Genomic DNA, 20,425 nt, shown 5'->3' with positions numbered 1-20,425 from the left:
AACTCGGAAAAAAACAGACCAAATGCCCTGAAAATATTGAATCTGAATGCCTCCAGAATGGCTTATTATATCTATCATTCAGATTGTCTGCTTGAAATCTGCTTATTGCCACTTCCACTGAAATGCTATACTAGAATTCAGGGGGTGACACTTTTAATCCATTCCTTTCCCATCCTATCATGTGGTAATTGTGTCATGGAATGATATCATTTAAGCAGGCAGATGCCGAGCAAATTACCACTCATTATTTGGCAATTAGCATTTGATTATTCTTACGTTACAGTTAGGCTGCGTAATCAACAGAGTGACAGAAGTCTTTTTGCAATCCTTTTTCAGACGCTGCAAGTGGGAATATGTTGAGAAACACTGCCGCTTATGATATCCCTGTAAGTGGTCAGCCAGAATTGAAGCTAAATTGAAAACCCTATAAAGTCACAATACCAGAAGTAGGTTAGAAGAGGTTCATAGTGGAAAAGCAGCCTTAGCATTGTTGCTAGATATGTATAATGGGAGAAGTGGTAATGAGGGTAAATTTAAGATCAGACAATAGTCATACCAAAAATGCTGATGAGTAACCCACAGAGATTTTGTTAGCATGCATTTTATGGCACCTCAAGATGCACACAAAGCTAACTGCTGTGAGAAAGCTCAGCCTATGAGGACAGCTGAGTTTTTGATATTTTATACAGAGCATGTGTATTCAACATGGGAGCATGTAATCTTTAATATTTACTTAAAATAATACAGTTAATTAAGGACTCTAATTTACCGTTGGCTTGCACCCATCCGTAATAAATCAGCTAACATGATGTCTGAGGGTTGAATTATTACACTTTCTTTGAAAGGACGGATAAAAGTCTCAGCAACCAAGTCTTTCAGAAAGTAATTGACCATTGAATGGTTTATTAAATCAAACATGCCAGTCATTCCATCCATTATAAAAGTCATGGTATTGATTATTTATTTGGCTGATTTCCCTATATAGTATTTTACTCCCAAGAGTTTTGATGTGGATGGCATGTCAGAAGACAAATGACAGCTTGAATTATGTCAAATGTGTCACTCATCTGTGAGTCTGAGAAACAATATACAATAATATGTGCATCTTGAAATATTCAGAATATAACAAGACAGATTTTGAGATCAATATCTTGTATTAGCTTAGCGTACCTTTGTATTACTTTTTCATTAAGGAAGGCGTCCGGTCCTGTAATTACTGAAGTCATTCTCTCTCTGAAAGCTGTCATTTGGGGATGCTCACAGCTGTGGAATGCAGTGCATGGCAACATAAGTACCATGAACCCTTCCTTGTGTTTGCACTAGGAAATGCTGTCATTTCGTGACCAAATTCAACAGTAGGTCTGCATCAACGGTATCCAAGACCACAGTTGGCGCTCCGACCGCAGCCGTTTTGATTCTGCAACCGTTGATCCTCTTTCATAAACTTCCACCTCTTTATTACCCTGAGATTTACCACACGAGGCTCATAAAACTCCTCTTTCAGCGCAAGACAAATAGTTGGGTATTTTTAAACAAAGAGCGCACTGTAAGCGCAAGCTTTCTGGAGGGGAACATGTAGCGAACAGGGTGGTTACTAAGGATAGCTGTTTTGACATCACTGTGTACAGTAGGCAAGCACATATTAAGCTGTGGCACAGTATGTGTAGACAGGATTTCACCCCAAAGCAAATATATATTTTCATTCCTTGTGAATGTATCAGTTTTTCTGTTTTCTATAAACAGTTTTATGTAAATGTTTCATGAAAGGGTAGCAAAAGCAGATTTTACATGGAAGCGAAATGTTCTTTGAATGGCAAAGCATAGTATTGCATACGAAGTCACTCAGGTAACATTTGCTGCTATTTATGCCATATATGTAATGTAAAAAGGTTAACTAGCATGTTGAATCAGATCAAAAAGAATCAACAGCCATTATGCAGAACATACCACTGAATGCAAAATGACATTGTCCCTGTAGTTTGTATCACACAATGTCCTCAGCTTAATTTTGTTATTGGTCTTAAGGCCTTCATAGTGAAACACTTCAAATGGATCAGAGTCAATATTTTGGCATCTTTTATGTTATGTAAGGCTGCGCCCACACACGAGAGTGACTACCATACTTGAGTACTACTAGTGAAAGTTATATAATCTCTTGTTTAGCATCTTATTTAGCTGTGCTACAAAAGCCAGATGGCAGCTCATCACTCTCCAGTGAAAAAAGACTGCAGCCTAGTTTTGCTTTATGTTGGTCAATGAAGAGTCGGTTTGAAACCATTGAACAATCTAGCAAAAACAATGTCCATCTCCATGTTGCTGGACGTTGTGTTGAACTGTGAACTCAGGCAGCCCTCTGTCCATGTATACATCTGTTGAAGTGAAGCTGTGTGACAGATAGCAACCTTACTCCAGCATTAAGGAAGCATGTGTTTGTGAACCCAGAGAAGGAGCTATTGTATGTTTCAACCTGGTAGTTGAAGCAGGGTGAAAGGTATGTGAATGCAGTGTTTGTCAGGGTGTTTTATTATGTGTAACATACTTACTCCTGTGCCATTAATCCACATGACACAAAGTGTACCTTCAAGAATTGAAAGGCACATAATTATTCTTGGCAAGTCATAGAAATGGCATTCTTATCAATCTCTGTGAATGCACATGTATGCATATTGACATTTTGCCAAAACGCATTCTTTGCCACAAAAACCACAAAATACTACTTGGCCAAAAAAAAAAAAAACTATGAATTATTCCCCTAAATATCTAACTGATCTTGGCCTGTACTGATTTCATAACCTACATGAATAAATACAGAAATCACGCATCAGTGTGTTGCTTGAGCTTTTGATGAGTACGATCACAACTTCATACCACTGTGAATTGAATGGGAAAAAATGCAGTTGATCAGGTAATGCTGTAATTACATGTAATTTTTGCTGGCATAATTTGAAAGCCCTCTGCTGTGATGTCTTTAGGCACCTGATCAAAGGTAGCATGGGACATGGCATTGAACAAAAAGCAGACATCCTGCGAAATGTAAGGAAGCATGGGTGCATGTTCACAACGATGCAACGCATTCATGGAAGCCTTAAAGGAGACTGGATAGGGTGATTTTTATGCATGTGCTTTCTGTTCTCAGAACTGTGTGTTCAGGTCTGTGTATTGAGATGCTGCTTATTGCAGTTTTCAAAGAAACTGAAGATTTTTGCTGTAATGGTTATATTGAGATTGTTTCAGAAGACCCTCAGAGAATTAGCCAGTAAATTAAGCTTGAATCTTAGAGCTTTTTTGATGAGTCGTGTAGTGGAGAGAGCATACTGTATACTAGCTGTAACTTGGAACAATATGTCTCCAGATTTTGCTGAAGAGAACGTCAGTTCAAGGGCTGTAGATCTAAACTGATAGGAGTGGGATAGAAACAGCTTTAGCTCTAACATTGCCATGAACCAACCTTACAGTGAAGATCCACAGCATAAGCAATGTACGTTTGCTTTCCTTGAACAATCGAAAAAGCACAGTAAGATTAAGATGCAGGCACACAAAGGAGGGATTTCATGGGTTTGCCCCTGGAGGTGTCCCAGCACATCAGATGCTTGAAGGACTGGGTCATAAAACATGTGACTCCACTGAAGCTTGCCCGCGCGAGATTGCGTTGCCAATCGAGGTTCCCCATCTCATCTCCGTAAGCCAAGGGCTTGTTTAGCATGCGGACATTAAAGGTCTCACAGCATCCTGTAATTACAAGGAATGGTTCCAAGGTGTGAAGGCAGGTCTATAAATGGCTCTAGGCTCACCGGGTGCCTTTCATCTTGAAACCAGCCCCAGCTTTTCAGCTCGAAGTGGGATTGCGTATTAAATCCGTCCTCAGAGGCCAGACGGCCCCCCAGAAGAGATAGACGCGGTGCTTTGATTGCAGCACCTGACGCTCGTGTCTGCCCCCCCCCACCATTTCAGGTCCCTGGCAGTGGGTCACCAGTACTCCTCGCTGGGCACCCAACCCATCCTCTGCGGCTCCATCCCCGGCCTGGTGCCCAAGCAGCTGCGCTTCTGCCGCAACTACGTGGAGATCATGCCCAGCGTGGCCGAGGGCGTCAAGATAGGCATCCAGGAGTGCCAGCACCAGTTCCGCGGCCGGCGCTGGAACTGCACCACCATCAACGACAACCTGGCCATCTTCGGACCCGTGCTGGACAAGGGTAAGAGCAGAGCCCCCGTGGCGCCGAGCAGAAAAGCCTGCAGCACATGCCGCATGCATACACTTAACGGATTGGTCACTGGTTGTATTTCATTCGCTCTTGACCAGTAATGCATCATGAACGGGGGTATTCATAATGCACAGCTCCATGAGTACCGCGAGCCTCTTTGAATCCCAATGAAACTTCATGATTGATCCTGTCTGATAAGGTCACATCTGTTGTGTATATTCAGCTGCTCCTATTATTAAGGAGAGCCATTCTAGTACACCCCATTCTATTCCTATGCTTATTTCTTTACTTTTTTTTTTTGCTAAAAATGTGCTATTTTGACCCCGGAGAGACACTAAAACTATTCAGGACTCCAGCTGATACCATCTTTGGAGGCACACATGCCAAGACAATTGATGTCACAGGCTAGCAATGTGAACAACCTGGTGTTAATACGCATGGCATTCCCCTTACTAAACAAAACAGGTGTTGGTTTGCACAGACGCACAGGGTTGAGGCAGTCGTTCTTTTGTGCACTTTCAAATGTTTACCTGACTCCAGCAAGTGAGATGGGGTTCAATATCAATCAAAGGTCGAAATGTGTTCAATTAACGTGTCAAAACTTTGCTAACGAGAGCAGAAGTGAAAATATACTGACTTGGATTCACCTCAAAGTGTGAATGAGAGGCAACATTATCGTTGGCTCTGTTTACTGTTTGCTCTTGACAACACAGGTGTTTCTCCTGTTTTGTCTTCACTTGTTTTTTTTTTTTTTTTTTTGATTTTTTTTTCAACTGAAGCCAGTTCTTGGAGAGCTATAATCATTTCCTGGCTGTCAGGTCGAGCAATGATTGGTTGCAGTGATGCAACATTTAACCCTCTCAGCATCTCGGCTGCAGACTGAAAAAGCTGTTTGTTGGCACATTTTACGCTGAATTCTTATGTGTCACTGTGTGGAGAAAAACAGTGTCATTTTATCAGCAGTGTCATTTTAAGAGGACAAACCTAGGTGCTCTTTAGGGGGGAAGTATGTAGGTGAAAGAGCCATCAGTACTCCCCAAGCCTGAAGCCGAACAGATGGAACACTAACAATGCAATCCGCATATAATGAATTGTCTCAATATTAGTGTTATGCTGTATCAGACAAATCAGCAGTTCAATTCTGTAATAAGTGCAAACTATCACATACCCTCCAGACAAAGAAGACAGACCTTACTTGATCAGTAGATCTTCATTTTAATTGAATAGGGACTTGTGGAGCTGCAAACAATGCATTTCGCTTTGTGCCTTGTTAGGTTGTGAACAAGGTTTTGTTTTCCCTTCTGTAATAAGCATGCACGCATCCCAGATATCGACAAGGTTTAAATAGCTGATCAATGACTGAACATCTGCATTACAGATGGCTTATAGAGCTAAATATCTTAAATATTTGAAAAATGTACTCATCCCCACATTAGAGATGGCTTATGGGGGCATTCCAAATGCTGGTCAACACATCAGAGATACCATTTAGTCAGTGAGAAGCTGTGATGGTGATTAGCTGTAGAGCTGACCAAACATGGATCACCACATTAGACTGGCTGACAAAATATTGATCAGCACATGATTAAAGGAATAGAACAGACACTCCTAAGAGCAACAGAGTCAGGTGAGGGATCTGACCAAAATTTTGTCACTACACTAACTGGTCAACAGGCAGACCCATTCAGAACATTCAGAACAGCAGAAAAAAGGCGATAGGGGTCAAGCTGAAATCCTGGATAGCAGATATTCTGCAGATTTTTTTAGACTGTCCCCAGAGGGGAGGAACAGGAGTAGAAGAAGCAGCAGGAGGACTCATCCATTCATTCATTCATTCATCCTGTCTACATGGCTGTGGCCAACAACTACATAACAGAGGGAGGGATGAAAGTAAGGCCACAAAGATTGATGGGATAACCCCTGTGTCTTTCCCCACACACCCCCCTCCCCAAGCCACATACCCAAACCACCTCATCTATCCGATCCTTCTGCATAGTCCTGCATGGACACCCTACACACCTCCGTGTTCAAATATGCCAGTGTGTCGTGTGTTGGTACTACTACAGGAGTATAAAAGTAGATATTAATACATACTGCGTATAACAGAATAGAGAGCAAAGGCAGTATCGGTGTATAAGACACAATTGTATCATGCTGGCGTCAAAAGGAGGATTTTTTAAAGAGGCATCCAGTCTTCACTTTGCCAGTGTCTCTCTCTGCCAAATCTTGTGAGCTGTTCATAAGCACTATGTATCTAATTACCAATGTCTGGAGCAATGGTACCTTACAAGGCACCCAAAACCATAATATGCTATGTGGGAACAACTTACTCTTCCTGTGGAAGAATCTGTAATGTATAAATACAAAACATAACATAGAAAGGTAATCTGTAACATTCAACTCCAGATCAGTTTGTTCTATAGTGTCTACTTTTGTTAGAAAGCTATTACTTAATATGATGATTTAAAAGCAGATCTGAAGTTTCTGTGACAAAACACAGATTTCATATGGAGCTTTGTCCTTTGGGGAATATCAGTATGCATTCTCATGGTCAGAAATAACCACTGAAAAAAGAAACATTTCTTGTGCAATGAATACATTATACACAGGTATACACTAAACAAAATAATGAAATAATATTTGCTTGAAAAAGGAATATTATTCTTTTTCAGAGAGCATTATTATAGTTATATTAAAGTTATATTTTCATCAGTGCTTATTTAGTGCTCAGTTATTATTGGTTTAGCATTGGGAAATCATATATTCTTCGGATTGAATACAGTAAATAGATTAAGTATGCTCATTTAAGTATTAAGTAAACTTAGTACACTCATCAATTTTAAACGCTTTGTTCTTTTACTGTCATCCAATCTCGCTGTCTTTAGATTATCAATGGTGCACGTCCTCCCTCAAAACATTCGGCGAGCTTACTTTTACAGTCCTAAACATTGTTTTATTATTTTTACCTTACATTCTTCATGGAATTTTAAATCCCAGTTTAAATACAGCAGTCAGAATCTGTCAGTCAGCTATGAAGATGTTTTGATAGATGAGATGATATATGTATACGCATTTGGCGGGGTGTGTTTTCTTTCTCAAAGGGAATTCCCTGCCAGGGCTCCCCCCGTTTGCGGTGAATTCCTGAGAAGTCATTTATACAAGTGTGGCAATAAACACACATCGCGCAGTATTAGAGCAGTTTCAGATGAGGGTTCGGGAGAGGACAGCCGTTACCCGATACGCTAATCAGCACCTTTCTGTGCGGGTGTCAGAATGAAGCGAAACATTTCAGAACACACACACAGTCTGTCACACAATTCAGATCATGTTGTCAAATATTTTTGGAAGGGAGCACAAACCACAGCAAATTTTTCCTAAGCAGAACAGACATACATTTTTGTTCCCATAGCAAAAATGTGCTTGATTCTGCTGATAGCAGCTGCTGTAGGTAATAACTGCACAAAGAAGTTTAACCTAACTTTCCGTTGATGATTTTTGACATTATCATGACTCTGAAATCTACATTATTTTTAACCAACCCATTTCCTTACATTTAATTTTCAAATATTTTTTGCCATTTGAGATGAATTGCAGGCTCCGATTTATATATTAAGAGCCAAGAACAAAAATGAGTATCCACAGTTCAGCCATCTGTATGTCTCACTGTGTTTACAAGGGACAGTTAATGTAGTAGTTGTTCTCTGTGTGAATTCATGGTGACGCTGAACTCATTATGGGAATCTGCACCATCCCTGTGTGTCCTGAAAGCCGAGGGAAAACCTCATTTGAGGCTCTGTCGTTTCCTCTGTCGACAGAGAGGCCCTCTTTGTGAAGGGCGGCGATCAGGTCTCCCGTCACTCGCCGGCGAGTGATGTGTCACCGCTGGAATCAAAGCCCACGCGGGCCTGGCAAACCACGGCGTGCTGCCCTGTGGTTTCTCACCCCAACCACACAGGCTTTCATGTTGCTGAGCCGCTGAGCTCACCGTCGCCCTCCGCATTCGGTGATTCGACAACGACACCTGTTGCCCATTGGGGGACACCCAGTGCTGTTCTCAAGTGATTGGCTGGACATGCCAAATTTTAATATATTAGTCTCTGTAAGAACCACTTGCTTGTAATTTGTAGCTCCCTGGGATTTTTGCAACGCCTCCTGCATACTATTTTACTACTTACTTTTTGCTTGGATTTTCTTGGATTTTAGTCTGAAACCAGACATGAACTACATTAGCATCTGAGACAATAAGTATGGTTTTACAATTATGTGAGTTTTTTTTATAAATTTTGATTTTACAAACAGTAAGACACACTACAGGTACAGATTACAGGCATTTCAAAAACCTTGACTGGCATAAATACAGGATTAAACCTTGCATTCATCCAATTGCTTTGTCAACAAATGTATTGTCAATCTGGATTTGAAATACCATTTGTTGTACATATCAAGAAAGACAGGGTGAATGTTTGGTGAAATATGTTCCCAGTTGTCAGCCAAAATGAATAGTTAAGTGATCCTGACAGTTAAAAAAAGATTCAGTTGAAATTTAAAAAGTAGTTTTACATTAACTTTTTGCCCATTCCACACATAGCTATAATATATGTGTGGTCTGACACGTTCAAAGTGGGCTTGGAAAGAGAAGTATGAATGCTCAAGATGAGCAATGTGGATTAAAATGCAGAGCACACTAGTGTGTTATAAAATTGTAGTATCATAAAATATCATCCTGGGACACATGCATAGCGTACACTGGATGCATTTTAAAAGCTGCAAGGGGCAGATCAGAGAAGGCAAACCATGGCCTCCAGGATGTCCCTGTCCTGTCCGCCCAAATGAGGCCGCAATCCAACAATGGCAGGCCGGTGTAAATACCATTGAGCTCTTGGAGCATGTGGACACCACATCGAAGTTACCCCCCAACAAGTCACCAGACAGGGAGAGGAGGTGGATAGGGTCTGAAGAAGAGGGGGCAGGGGTGGGTTGAATTCTAAACCTGTCAACCGGCCTGAAAAAAGACTAATGTTTACTGCAGTAGGAGGTGGGGTTGGGGGGGGGGGGGGCTTGAGGGGGGAGTTTGGGGGGGGGGGGGGGTTGGCAATAGCTTTTAATAAACTCTTGTGCGATTGTTACATTGATGGAGAAGGCTTGAGCTCAAGTAGGCCGGTAATGATATGGGTTCACAGACCTGCTCCATTGTCGTGTAAATACACTGCGAGTCCCCCATTGCTTCCCCCCCTACCCTAAATAGCTGAGGCTTGAGTAGAAGGAGGAGGGGAGAGGAGGAGAAGGGGGGGGGGGGGGGTCAGCTTTTTGGGTCCCAGCTTTAGTTAATCATTTTGATTGGATTAAGGTCACCGCGGCCCCTGATAATGTGAAGGGTCAAAGCACCCGGATTAAGCCCTTTGTCGGAGAGGGGATGAGTCTGGCTCACAGCCTTTTGATGGGCCTCAGTAGTAGCAGTTTTCATTTAATTTAATTTGATTGATGCTTGTACGTGTCTGTGCGTCCGCATTGTTCCGGCTTGTCTGTTTGTCTGCAGCGAAGACGGGTGTGTGTTTGTTTTCTCATGCCTCTTTTTTTTTATTGTGGGAGGGCTGAAAGGAACTCTCAGGCCGAGAGCTTTTGCGTTCCCCTGTTTGTCCATTACAGCCATTCTGAAGGAGTGGCTGGCGCGCGCGCGTTTCAAGGAACGCGGATGGAGCGGGTCTGATGAAAGTCGGGGGCCGTGTGCCACACGTCAGCAAAGAACAAAGTGCCCACGGCGCAAGCGTTAGGCCCTGTTTCAGCTGGACCACAGTGTCCTCAAGTTAGACTAGCATTTAAAGATGATACTTCTATTGCTCACACGAAATTTGGAGTTTGGCCGTCAGCGGAAGTGAGAAAAGAGTTAGGGTGCAGTTTCTTCAATTTGTCACTGAAAATAAAGGATAAAGAACTTTGTGGGTTATTTAAGTCTGGGACTTTGGTGAAAGAATGTTTTTGGTATGGAAAAATAATTGTTCCTTTATCAGAGCTGAGCCATCACTTTACATGAGAATTGCAATTCAATGATGCAGGTGTGTGAGTGTGATTCTGTGTGAGGTTGCGTGTGGAAGCTGAGACTGAGCGGGTGTCCGAGCCAAAGAAGTGCCAGTAAAATAATGCGAAGGAATGGATTCAGATATCCCTGAATCCGAAATAACGGTCACGCCCCCTGCGCTGGGTCAGCTGTCGGACGGTTGATTGATGTCCCCTTGATTACGCCATTGAGTCTGATTGGTCAGTCGAAGCACAAAAATGAAAAAAATAGAATTCCAGTTCGCTCATGTGATTGGATGATCCTCTGTGTCGTGTTGCTTGCCAGTGCTGCAGGACCCTATCCAGTACATTGGTTTGATTTTGACAAACCTGTTGTCGGATGTGATCTAAAACACAATTTACATCAGAGTCTGTATTATTATTATTTTTTTTTTTTGCAATTCACATCGTTTTTCTGCATTTGGAGACTTGGAGGGTGGGGGTCAAACAAGGCATGCATACGCCAATTTTGAGGATGATCATCTCTGGATAACATTGCTACACAATGACATAAACAATCAAGACAACGTAGGATGTTCTGTTTCCAAAACATCTCAACAGGGAAAATAAAGGAACATGGAAATTTCCATACACTCCGAGATGAATTTTTAAGTGAACATGAAACATGAAAGTCTCGGCGCTCAATCAAGGTCAGGCCTGCGTTCGGAGTCTGCGTCAGACTTTTCGGGCGTTGGAACAAACGGAGCTGACTTTCGCTTACTGTCAGGAGGTAAATGAGGCTGAAAGCGAACGCACTCCCACTGTGTAATTATGGCGTGGAGCGCGCAGAAACGTTGAGTGGAAACTATGCATCACAAAGACATGATGGCGTATTAATCCATATTTTGTCTCAGGTTTTGGCAATGGCAGGTTGTAAAGTTCACTCCCTTTGAATGTATTATATCTCTCTGTCCCTCTCTCTCTTCATCTTGCAAGCAAGCATATCCACTCATATAATTTCCCCAAAAAGTTATTAGATCAGACACACAGGACACATCTTTGAGAAATGCTTCAGTTAACCTGATTCACTTCTTTGTTAGCTGTTAATTGTCTATTGTTCCTCTGATTTTGGCTGGAATATTTTTAATCTTTCTATCAAATATTTATGTTCTAATAAAATTATGTATATTTTCAATCATTTTATTATTCACTTGATATTCCGAGATGAGTTCCTGGTCATTCTCTCAAGTGCAGGACCTGAGCAGTTGTTTCTCCAAACTTCTAGAATAACCTTAATTCAGAATGCTCAAACACAGCTGTGACAGGCATGCGTTTGTTTCTGCAGAAAGTGGCTGCTCTTTTAGGGGCAGAAAGTTGCACACTTGTGCGCTTTGAGACAGGTTATCCTCCCGAGATCGGGGACTGGGAAGGAGTATCAGACAGCATTGTGCGTTGCTCTGTAATCAGCTCTCTTTCAGATCAGCATTCTGAGCACCAGAGCTCCCTCTTTTTCCCCGCCCCTGTCTGTCCATTCCCCAGGCCCGCCCGGGGCTGTGTCTGCGTCAGTGATCATTAATTTACATTAACCAAAGTGTCAAAACACGCGCTGGAGGAATCTGCCCTCGTCGAGAGGGGAGTGTTCGCGCAGGTGTTCTGCGCGGCCCGGCGCAGGTCTCGGAACGCCTTCCAGAATGCTCCGAGAGGGTCGTGGCGTGGTCACATCCAAGCCTGGGACAGATCCGCTCGCAGCAGGGTTTAAAGCTCAGGAGGACTGCCCTTTTATCGTGGTCATTTAACTTCACTCTCGAATATTATCACACTGATTCATCCTGAGTCATCCACCAGGGAGACAGTGACACACACACACACTTGTGTACATGCACGCTCACACACGCAGATGCAGATACACACACAAACACACACACACACACACACACACACACTCTGGCACGCACCCATGTGCACGCACAAGCACATAGCACATAAACCTAAGCAGCCTTGCAGACATGCACTCTTTTTTTCCTTGTCTTTTCGTCTTTGCTAGTGTTGGATTACTCCTTGTGAAATATGAACTGGTTGATCTTTCTACTTATACCATTGTGTGTGTGTGTGTGTGTGTGTGTGTGTGTGTTTGTGGTATCTGTGACTTCCTTGTTAACTGTCACCTTTGCACTATGCTAATTGTTGAATGCTATCAAAAATGGATCACTCTGTGTATTTCTAGAAAAGGCAGCATGTTTTATGAGGCATATTAATGAAAAATTTCAACCTTGTCTAGTTCCCATCAGCCATAAAAAGTACAACTTTGAAACAGATTGAAAACATAAACCTATAAATTTTAATAATATTACCCAAATGTTCAGAATCGCTATTCTAAGTATGGTTTTATTATGGTATGTAGTATGTGTCAGTCTGGCAATCATAATAACACCAATTATTTGTTAAGTAACATGAAATTCAAAACATATCTTAAGTAGCAGCCACATTAATTAATGAAGGGGGAGGGGGAACTCACTTAACTTGCACCTCAGTGGTAATGCCCAACTTAACCAGCCCAGGAAAGGTCAGGGAATTCAGGTTACGACCTCTGACCTTTAGATGAGAAACTGTTACCATTTAGGATGTGATAGGAGGTCCCCCCTTTTCATAAAATGCATGTATCCCCATGCTGGGGGGAGGCTAGCTCACCAGTATATCATTAACTCTCTGCAAGAAAGAAAGGAGGGGTGTAGTAAATGGAGTTGATGGGGGGACCTTAGCTCACACCCTGCTGAGCCCGGCTTGAAGCACAATATCTCCGCAGCCATGAGATTAAGCCGGAGAGAAAGCGCTTTTCACCATTCACACGCCCTCTAGATTGTTTTATTAAACCGTTTGAATAGGGATTTCCCCGTCTGCCGACAAGCAGGGTCCAGCCAATGCATAGTTCTCTGTTGCTATGACTTAACTTGGTCCCCACTAATCACTGGCGAGGGCAAATTTCATATAAAATATCTGGGGCCATTGTGGGCCTAACAGGGCGTGACAGTGGCAGCACAATGGGGGATTCAGGCCCCCAGCAGGTAATATGGACCACTTGCCATAGCGGGGTCCGGCAAAGTGTGTTGGGGCGGGGGGGTGGGGGTGAGGGGGGTGGCCTGTCACAAGCAATCAGTCCACTTAGGCCCAATGGCACATTCCATTCTCAGGTAGGCTTGATCCCCGCCCCTATGTGTCTGGACATATTTCTTCTTTTTTTCCTCCCTCTCTGACTCTCCTCATCCGTTCCCGGCTAATCTTCTTTTCCTTTCTTAACCCCCCACACCCCCTCCACCCCCACACCACCCCCCCTCCCCTTTTCGGCTCCTCCGTCTTTGCAGCATCATTGTCAGCGAGCAGGAGTTAGACCCGCACTTTATTGGCTTCCTGATAATAAAAAGTGGGCGACTCCGCGGTTTTAAATGGAAATTGAATGGGAGCCTTTCACGCCTCAAGCCACCCCAAGACTCAGCCGGGAGAGCGTAAAAGCCATTCCGCTCGACCAAATTAGTGCGTAATGAGAAATACAGGATTAACACGGCCCGGGTTTTGCGGGTGGGGGGGGGGGGGGGGGGGGGGGATAGGAATAATTTATTTTTAATAATTTATTAAACTGCAAAGGGCCACGCCTTCCTCCCAAATGGGGAGGAAGGGAGTGCCAACAGAGGGTTTTTTTCTGCTTCAGGGAATACCGCCAAAAAAAAAAAGACTGGATTGAAGATGCGCAAAAGTGAGACAATCTAAAGGTGCTTATGCACCAGGGCTGGCTGCCACTCGTGAGCCACGCCAGACACCGCCGAGCGCGTGGGCGCGGGCGCCGGTGGCACCGTTTCTTGCATCACCGCCATCATCTTCCTTGGTGCTCCTAACGTCTCTGCTGGTTGAAACCTGCAGCTGGGATCGGAGTCTGCCGAATTCCCTCTCTCCGCTCACTCGCGCTGCGCTGCTGACGAGCTGCAAGACCGTACAAGATCCTGGAACTGTTTTTGAGGGGAACGCACCCTTGAACGCAAAAAAAGTGAAACTCGAAACTCACACAAATTCATGGAGTGTGGTTCACAGGAGCTGAGGATCTCAGAAAATCAGAAAAGCACAGTAATAAATCATGTTTTTGCTGAAAAAAAAAACAGCATCTTAATTGATAAGAGCAAGAGAATTGATTGAATATAGCTTCTGTTTATGAGTAGTTATTCTAGTTCTGTAAATAAATATATATCATTACTTAATTTTCCAGTATGCTCCAGACTGAGAGGAAAACATTGTTGGATCAATGTTTGATCAGTCAATTGAGCAACCTTCGTTTTTAACAAGGCGTGCAAAAATATTCTATGATGAGCAGATACCAAAACTACACACCTACCAATTCCTCTCTGACCCCATTTGCCCTAGCCTGAATATGCCCCTCCACTTTTGCTCTTGAAAGTATGTGGAATGTTTTGTATGTGCACAGTTCTATTAGAAAGGGTAATGACAATGCACTAAGTTATCCTGTTCAGACCATGTACTGAGTGCAATTATTAATTTAGTTCGGGCGAGTAATTCAGTTAATGCCTAATAACTATGTGTGTGCATTACAGCTGCACAAAAGCATCTACAAAAGGAGATCTTTAGATACCTGTCCCAGTATTGATGGTCAAAAGTCTGCTATGGCTATCAGCCTGGGCTTTGCAAAGAGACTAGACCTTAAAAACTCCATCTGAAAAAGGAATTCAGGATGGACGGTGATAGAGTGAAATTACATCACAACTGAACTTTTTTTGTCAAAGCTAATGCTCAGTCGTGCTGACACAATGAGATAAATAGTTTTCCAATCTTGAAAACTACAAATGTTCCATTAATCTTCAGGCATAAATAAAGCTTTCCAAAGCCATTGTTGCAACTCTCTGTGATCGTGACTGCAGTGCGATCATTAACGAAACGCGTGTGTCGTAACTGGCGCTGTTTGTATACACAGCGGTCGGGCTGTCCGTGGTGTGCGCTCCGTGTAGCCTTTGTCTACCAGGCATGTTTATGAAGCCGTTTCCCAACCGAAAGCTTAATTGAACCTCTTAATTACAGCCCTTGGCGGCAGCATTTTACCGTCACTGCTGCGGATGTTCGGGATCCGCAGTGACTCACCGGCCGATGGAGTCTGGCTGACTAAGGCTAACGCGGGGTCTGCCTAACACAACACAGTGAGTCAGGTGGAACCAGAGAAAGAGATTTCAGCAGCAAGACTGAATCTTGCTGTGTAGAAAGCTTCTCTACTGAGCTTCTCCTCCACAGTGCAACCTGAGTGAACCCCTCTCCTCGCTCTCTTCCTCCCAGCCACCCGGGAGTCGGCGTTCGTGCACGCCATCGCCTCGGCTGGGGTGGCGTTCGCCGTGACCCGCTCCTGCGCCGAGGGCTCGGCCACCATCTGCGGCTGTGACACACGGCACAAGGGCCCCCCCGGCGAGGGCTGGAAGTGGGGAGGCTGCAGCGAGGACGTGGAGTTCGGCAGCATGGTGTCCCGGGAGTTCGCCGACGCCCGGGAGAACCGGCCCGACGCCCGCTCCGCCATGAACCGACACAACAACGAGGCCGGGCGAACTGTAAGACCGCTTTAGCCCTACCCTTGCCCCATATGTAACCACAGAATAAACCATCACTATGCTCGTAGACATTATGAGGCCCACACCAGAGTGCCTAGTTGTTCCTCTTTACTTTTGAGTACTACAAATGCATTAATACATTGTGTTTTGTATGTCTGGTCATGTATTGGTATGACATTACTTGTGTCAATGAACAATACATTGAAAAAATATGCTGAGCCATTCTAAGGTGCTAGCATCAGTTATTTTTCAATTATTTATTCATTATTTCAAACTCTATCCCATAGAGATTTTAAATGAAAAAAACTGACTTGAATCATTACCATTAATATATTATTATATATTCAACCTATTGTCAGTGTCATTGACAAAGAAAATTAAAATCACATTTCGGTACACATATCTATAACCATTTCATTAAACACCGTAATTAACAACCATATTTAAAAATAATGTATTCTGTAGTATATGATGTTTCAGTAAAGCACAGGAAGATAAGATTCACAATGTTGAACAAATCAACTGACACAAAAGCCAGACACGTGTGAGTTATGCTGGTTACATGAAATACAGTCCTTTCTAAAAACCCATGTCTCTAACATTCACCGAAATAAAACCCTAAATTGAACTTTACTGCTGCATCTGAACCCTTCTCAAGCTGTGATTCTTGTTATTTAGCTTTTCTGGAAGGGTGTCCGGCCAATACATAAAATTCTTGGAACATAACATTGTTGGAACATCATTGTAACATTATGGGGGTGTAAAGTCTTCATTGGATCCTGACTGGAGTAAAACATTGCTTTTGGCACTCGTGTACCTGAAGCAATAAGAGAAAAAATACAGCAACTGGGAATGTTGTACAAGGTCGTTGAATGCCGTGAATGTAGTTTTAGCATGTTATCTGCCTGAATAATGCCCTAAGGAGCAGATCTATTCTGTTTCGGTACGAAAATATTACAAAATTGCACTTATCATTCAGTAAAAATGTACTGTAGGTTAGTGAGTGCACTTACAGAAAATGACAGGTTGTTTGGTATGAATAAGGTTTCTGTTGTTTATTGTGAAAGCAGTATGAAGGTTTGTACCGCTGGATTGAACCACTGAGTTAGGACATTTAAGATAACTAACCACTTAGTTTGAATCATAAGAAGGACAGTAGCTTTCCTGCAAGAAAAATGTAACTGTACAAGTACTGTAGGCAACAGAACATTAAGTTGTACGCCAGTCCTACTTCCTCAGCATCGCAGAATGTTGTTGATATTATATGATTAGAGCGGAGTTAACATGTTAAAAGATTTAATTACCTGTTAATTGCAAATTCCAAATGCAAGTAAAAGTATTCACAAACAATATTTTTCAAAACAGGTCTGATTAATGAAGAATCCACTGTGAGCATCATATTTACATATTTACAATTAGCAAACTGACAAATTCAGTTTAGACTAAGATTCAGTTCAAGTCAGACAGCAGGTAATTCTGTTTTGAGCCCAATTTTCCCCCAATTTGACTGTCCTCTTTGTGTCCCCCAGTCTATCAATGACCACATGCACCTGAAGTGCAAGTGCCACGGCTTGTCCGGCAGCTGCGAGGTCAAGACCTGCTGGTGGTCGCAGCCTGACTTCCGGGTGATCGGTGACTACCTGAAGGACAAGTACGACAGCGCCTCGGAGATGGTGGTGGAGAAGCACCGGGAGTCCCGGGGCTGGGTGGAGACGTTGCGGCCCAAGTACACCTTCTTCAAGCCCCCGACCGAGCGTGACCTGGTCTACTACGAGAACTCCCCCAACTTCTGCGAGCCCAACCCGGAGACGGGCTCCTTCGGCACGCGGGACCGCGCCTGCAACCTGACGTCCCACGGCATTGATGGCTGCGACCTGCTCTGCTGCGGCCGGGGTCACAACACCCGGACGGAGAAGCGCAAGGAGAAGTGCCACTGCATCTTCCACTGGTGCTGCTACGTCAGCTGCCAGGAGTGCGTGCGCGTCTACGACGTCCACACCTGCAAATAAGGGGGGGCTCCCCATACCCCCCCCCCCACACACACCCTGACGCTCCTCTCCGACCCCCTCTCTGCCCAATCGAACCATTTCAGCTGAGACGAGAAGGAACAGGGCCGCAAGGCTCAAGACCCTTTGCTGACACTTGTCTGGGAGTGAGGAGGAGAAGTGAGCTTCTTTTGTGGCTCTGTTACACACAAAAAAACAACAACCTGTTCAGAATCGAGCAGACTGCTCTGAATTGTCAGCTCCGCGGACGTTACCGGCGTAGATGGTGAGCCCATTCGTTGTCACGACGCACCATAGACGTTCAGCCTTTGTCCCAGGTGATCCCATTGTTGGGCCGTGAAACCCTGCGTGCATGTCACCTCTGTGGAGGACTGACCAAGGCTTCAGCTTGCACAGAGGACACTGTGGCAACCGCTCGCTCTACAACAGGAATCAAGGACTCAGTTCTTTGAAGAGGGCTTTTTTTTTTTTTTTGGAGAGGGGGCAGAGGGTGAATGGGACTACAAGTGAGGGGTCTTGGGCCCCTGAGATCTCGAACAATTGTCACACAAAAAACAAGAATGAAAAACCTTTCAAACAGAGAAGTGTTTTTTGTGACACGTGGCGTCGTGAATTCCAGTGGGGGCACTGCCTCGGGGAGTTGCCTGAGTCATTGTCTCTGAGAAGAAGGGAGAAACACTGCCCAAACCCCATAAATCTTCACATCCTCTATGGGCTTGTCACCTCTTTCAGTACCTTTTAGTGACATTCTAACTACTCTTAGAATCCACCTCTCAGATGGGATGTTTTCCTCATTGGGTGACCTGATGGGGGAAGTCAATAATACGATACATTTGATATCTTTGGATATGCATAGGGAGATACATGAATGCCAGAAAAAGTCAGAGAAGATCCAGACCAAGTATTGTTTCAAAGCCCCAGTGACATCAGCTGGTTGTCACTCTTTCGGAGAATAAGCCTATTTTTGCACTCAATGGCACCTCACAGTCTATGGTAACCAGGACTGGACTGCCTGAGAGGAGTAGTTTAGGCTTAAAATTATAGATGTGCATTCAGAGAGAGAAATAATCTAGTCATGTGACCAGTATAGAATCTACATTATCTATACAATGCCAGTTTTTTTTTTTCTTTATACATATCCATGCATATCTTCAAACACAGTAGATTATTGATTTTGATCGAGGTTCCCTCTTAACTGCTGGTACATTGTCATACACAAAAGTCACAATGTCTTGGCCTCACACCATCAAAAGCGTACGTTTCATTCTACATTTTCAGTACATAAGTGTTATCGAGCATGATGATCGAATGAGTGGTTGTTTTTATATTAAACATAGTGTTAACCAGTTACTAACTTTTGGTAAGAATGCACTTGCACCTGTGTGAATGTATTGTTGTTACTGTTTTTGTTTTTTGTTGTTGTTCTTTTTCATTCTTTAAAATTTCACTCTTATTTTGGTCAACTCCAGATTCAGCTCTGCATCCACTTCACCTGCAGTTTTGGTTTTAACTATGAGAACCACATTGATAAAAGACCAAATTCCCACATTGAATCAGCTAAGATGCTTCTTCCCTGGCTATAATTCCGTTTTTTTCCCCTACACTGAGCCATCATTATATATAACCCATTCAAATTCCACAATTGCAGGATTCACTTTTTCATTGACGCTAAGCTGTTTGGCCATAGAATGATGCTGTTAAAAACTTTCTCCCAAAGACAAGTTAATTTTAATTTAATCTGGATGAAAGATGGAGGGAAAATGCAGCTAGATTTTACAAAAAGAAAAAGATCAGCACTTGATTAGTGGACAGGGAAATTGCTATAATGTCATGTAATAGCATTGCAGTTGTATTGTTAGTATCTGTCAAAGAACAGCCAAGTGCCACATCCAGTCCAGAGCGTAAGTGATGTTATTGCGCTGACAAAAACAGAATAGTGAAGTATTTGAGATTATGGTGAAAATCAGTGCTCTTTCAGATTCATGGAGTTTCAAGTGGTTGTTCACAGCCATTTGTCCTTGTGCCTGACAACTTACAGCACTTTTATAATGTGTTGTACATTTGATACCATTGTTGCTCTGAAGTCTTAAATAATCCCTCTCTAATAATAAAACAACGGTTCCCAGAGATAGAAAATATAAAATGAAATTGATGCTTTTTCTTTTTTTCAGCCATTAAAAAAATCACAGCATTGAAGTCTTTTTTTTTTGCCAGTTCACTGGGTCTATGTAATCTTTTGAATCTGAGCTGGCGTAGTTACAGAAAGGAGTAATAAGCGCCAAATAAAAGGTCTTTGAGTTGAGTTTTCTCAGCTCAGCACATGTAAAACTGCACAAATCCCATTCCTAGCCTGACCAGACACGCATATGAACGCAGTGGTGGAATCACGGACTTTCCCAAAACAGCAGCACGACCAGCAACAAATCAGACTTGTCCCCTTATTGAATGCTGCTATCCAACCATAGCTATAAACTATAAATGACTATATATGTATTTTATGTACTTTCTTTCTGTGAAAGACTGTGTAGACATAGTTGTGAACAAAAATCAATGATGTGAAGTTTTGTACTAATTCAGTTTTCATATATAACTTGTGTATGTTAACCATATAGGTATAATTTAAAAGTATTGC

General features: G+C 43.0%; 1 protein-coding gene across 1 annotated transcript in view; it reads left to right on the top strand.

Moving 5' to 3' along the window:
- wnt3a (wingless-type MMTV integration site family, member 3A) overlaps positions 1-17,804 on the top strand; it is a 31,310-nt gene extending 13,506 nt beyond the window's left edge. Inside the window, exons 2-4 of the mRNA XM_036519015.1 lie at positions 3,952-4,193; positions 15,522-15,787; positions 17,317-17,804. Coding sequence (XP_036374908.1) covers positions 3,952-4,193; positions 15,522-15,787; positions 17,317-17,796 — 988 coding nt within the window. The 3' untranslated portion in view covers positions 17,797-17,804. The remainder of the gene's footprint in view (positions 1-3,951; positions 4,194-15,521; positions 15,788-17,316) is intronic.
- The last annotated feature ends 2,621 nt before the right edge of the window (positions 17,805-20,425 follow it).

The sequence above is a fragment of the Megalops cyprinoides genome, chromosome 24 (assembly GCF_013368585.1).
Source record: "Megalops cyprinoides isolate fMegCyp1 chromosome 24, fMegCyp1.pri, whole genome shotgun sequence".
Taxonomy (NCBI): domain Eukaryota; kingdom Metazoa; phylum Chordata; class Actinopteri; order Elopiformes; family Megalopidae; genus Megalops; species Megalops cyprinoides.
This window is presented reverse-complemented; position numbering and strand designations above follow the sequence as displayed.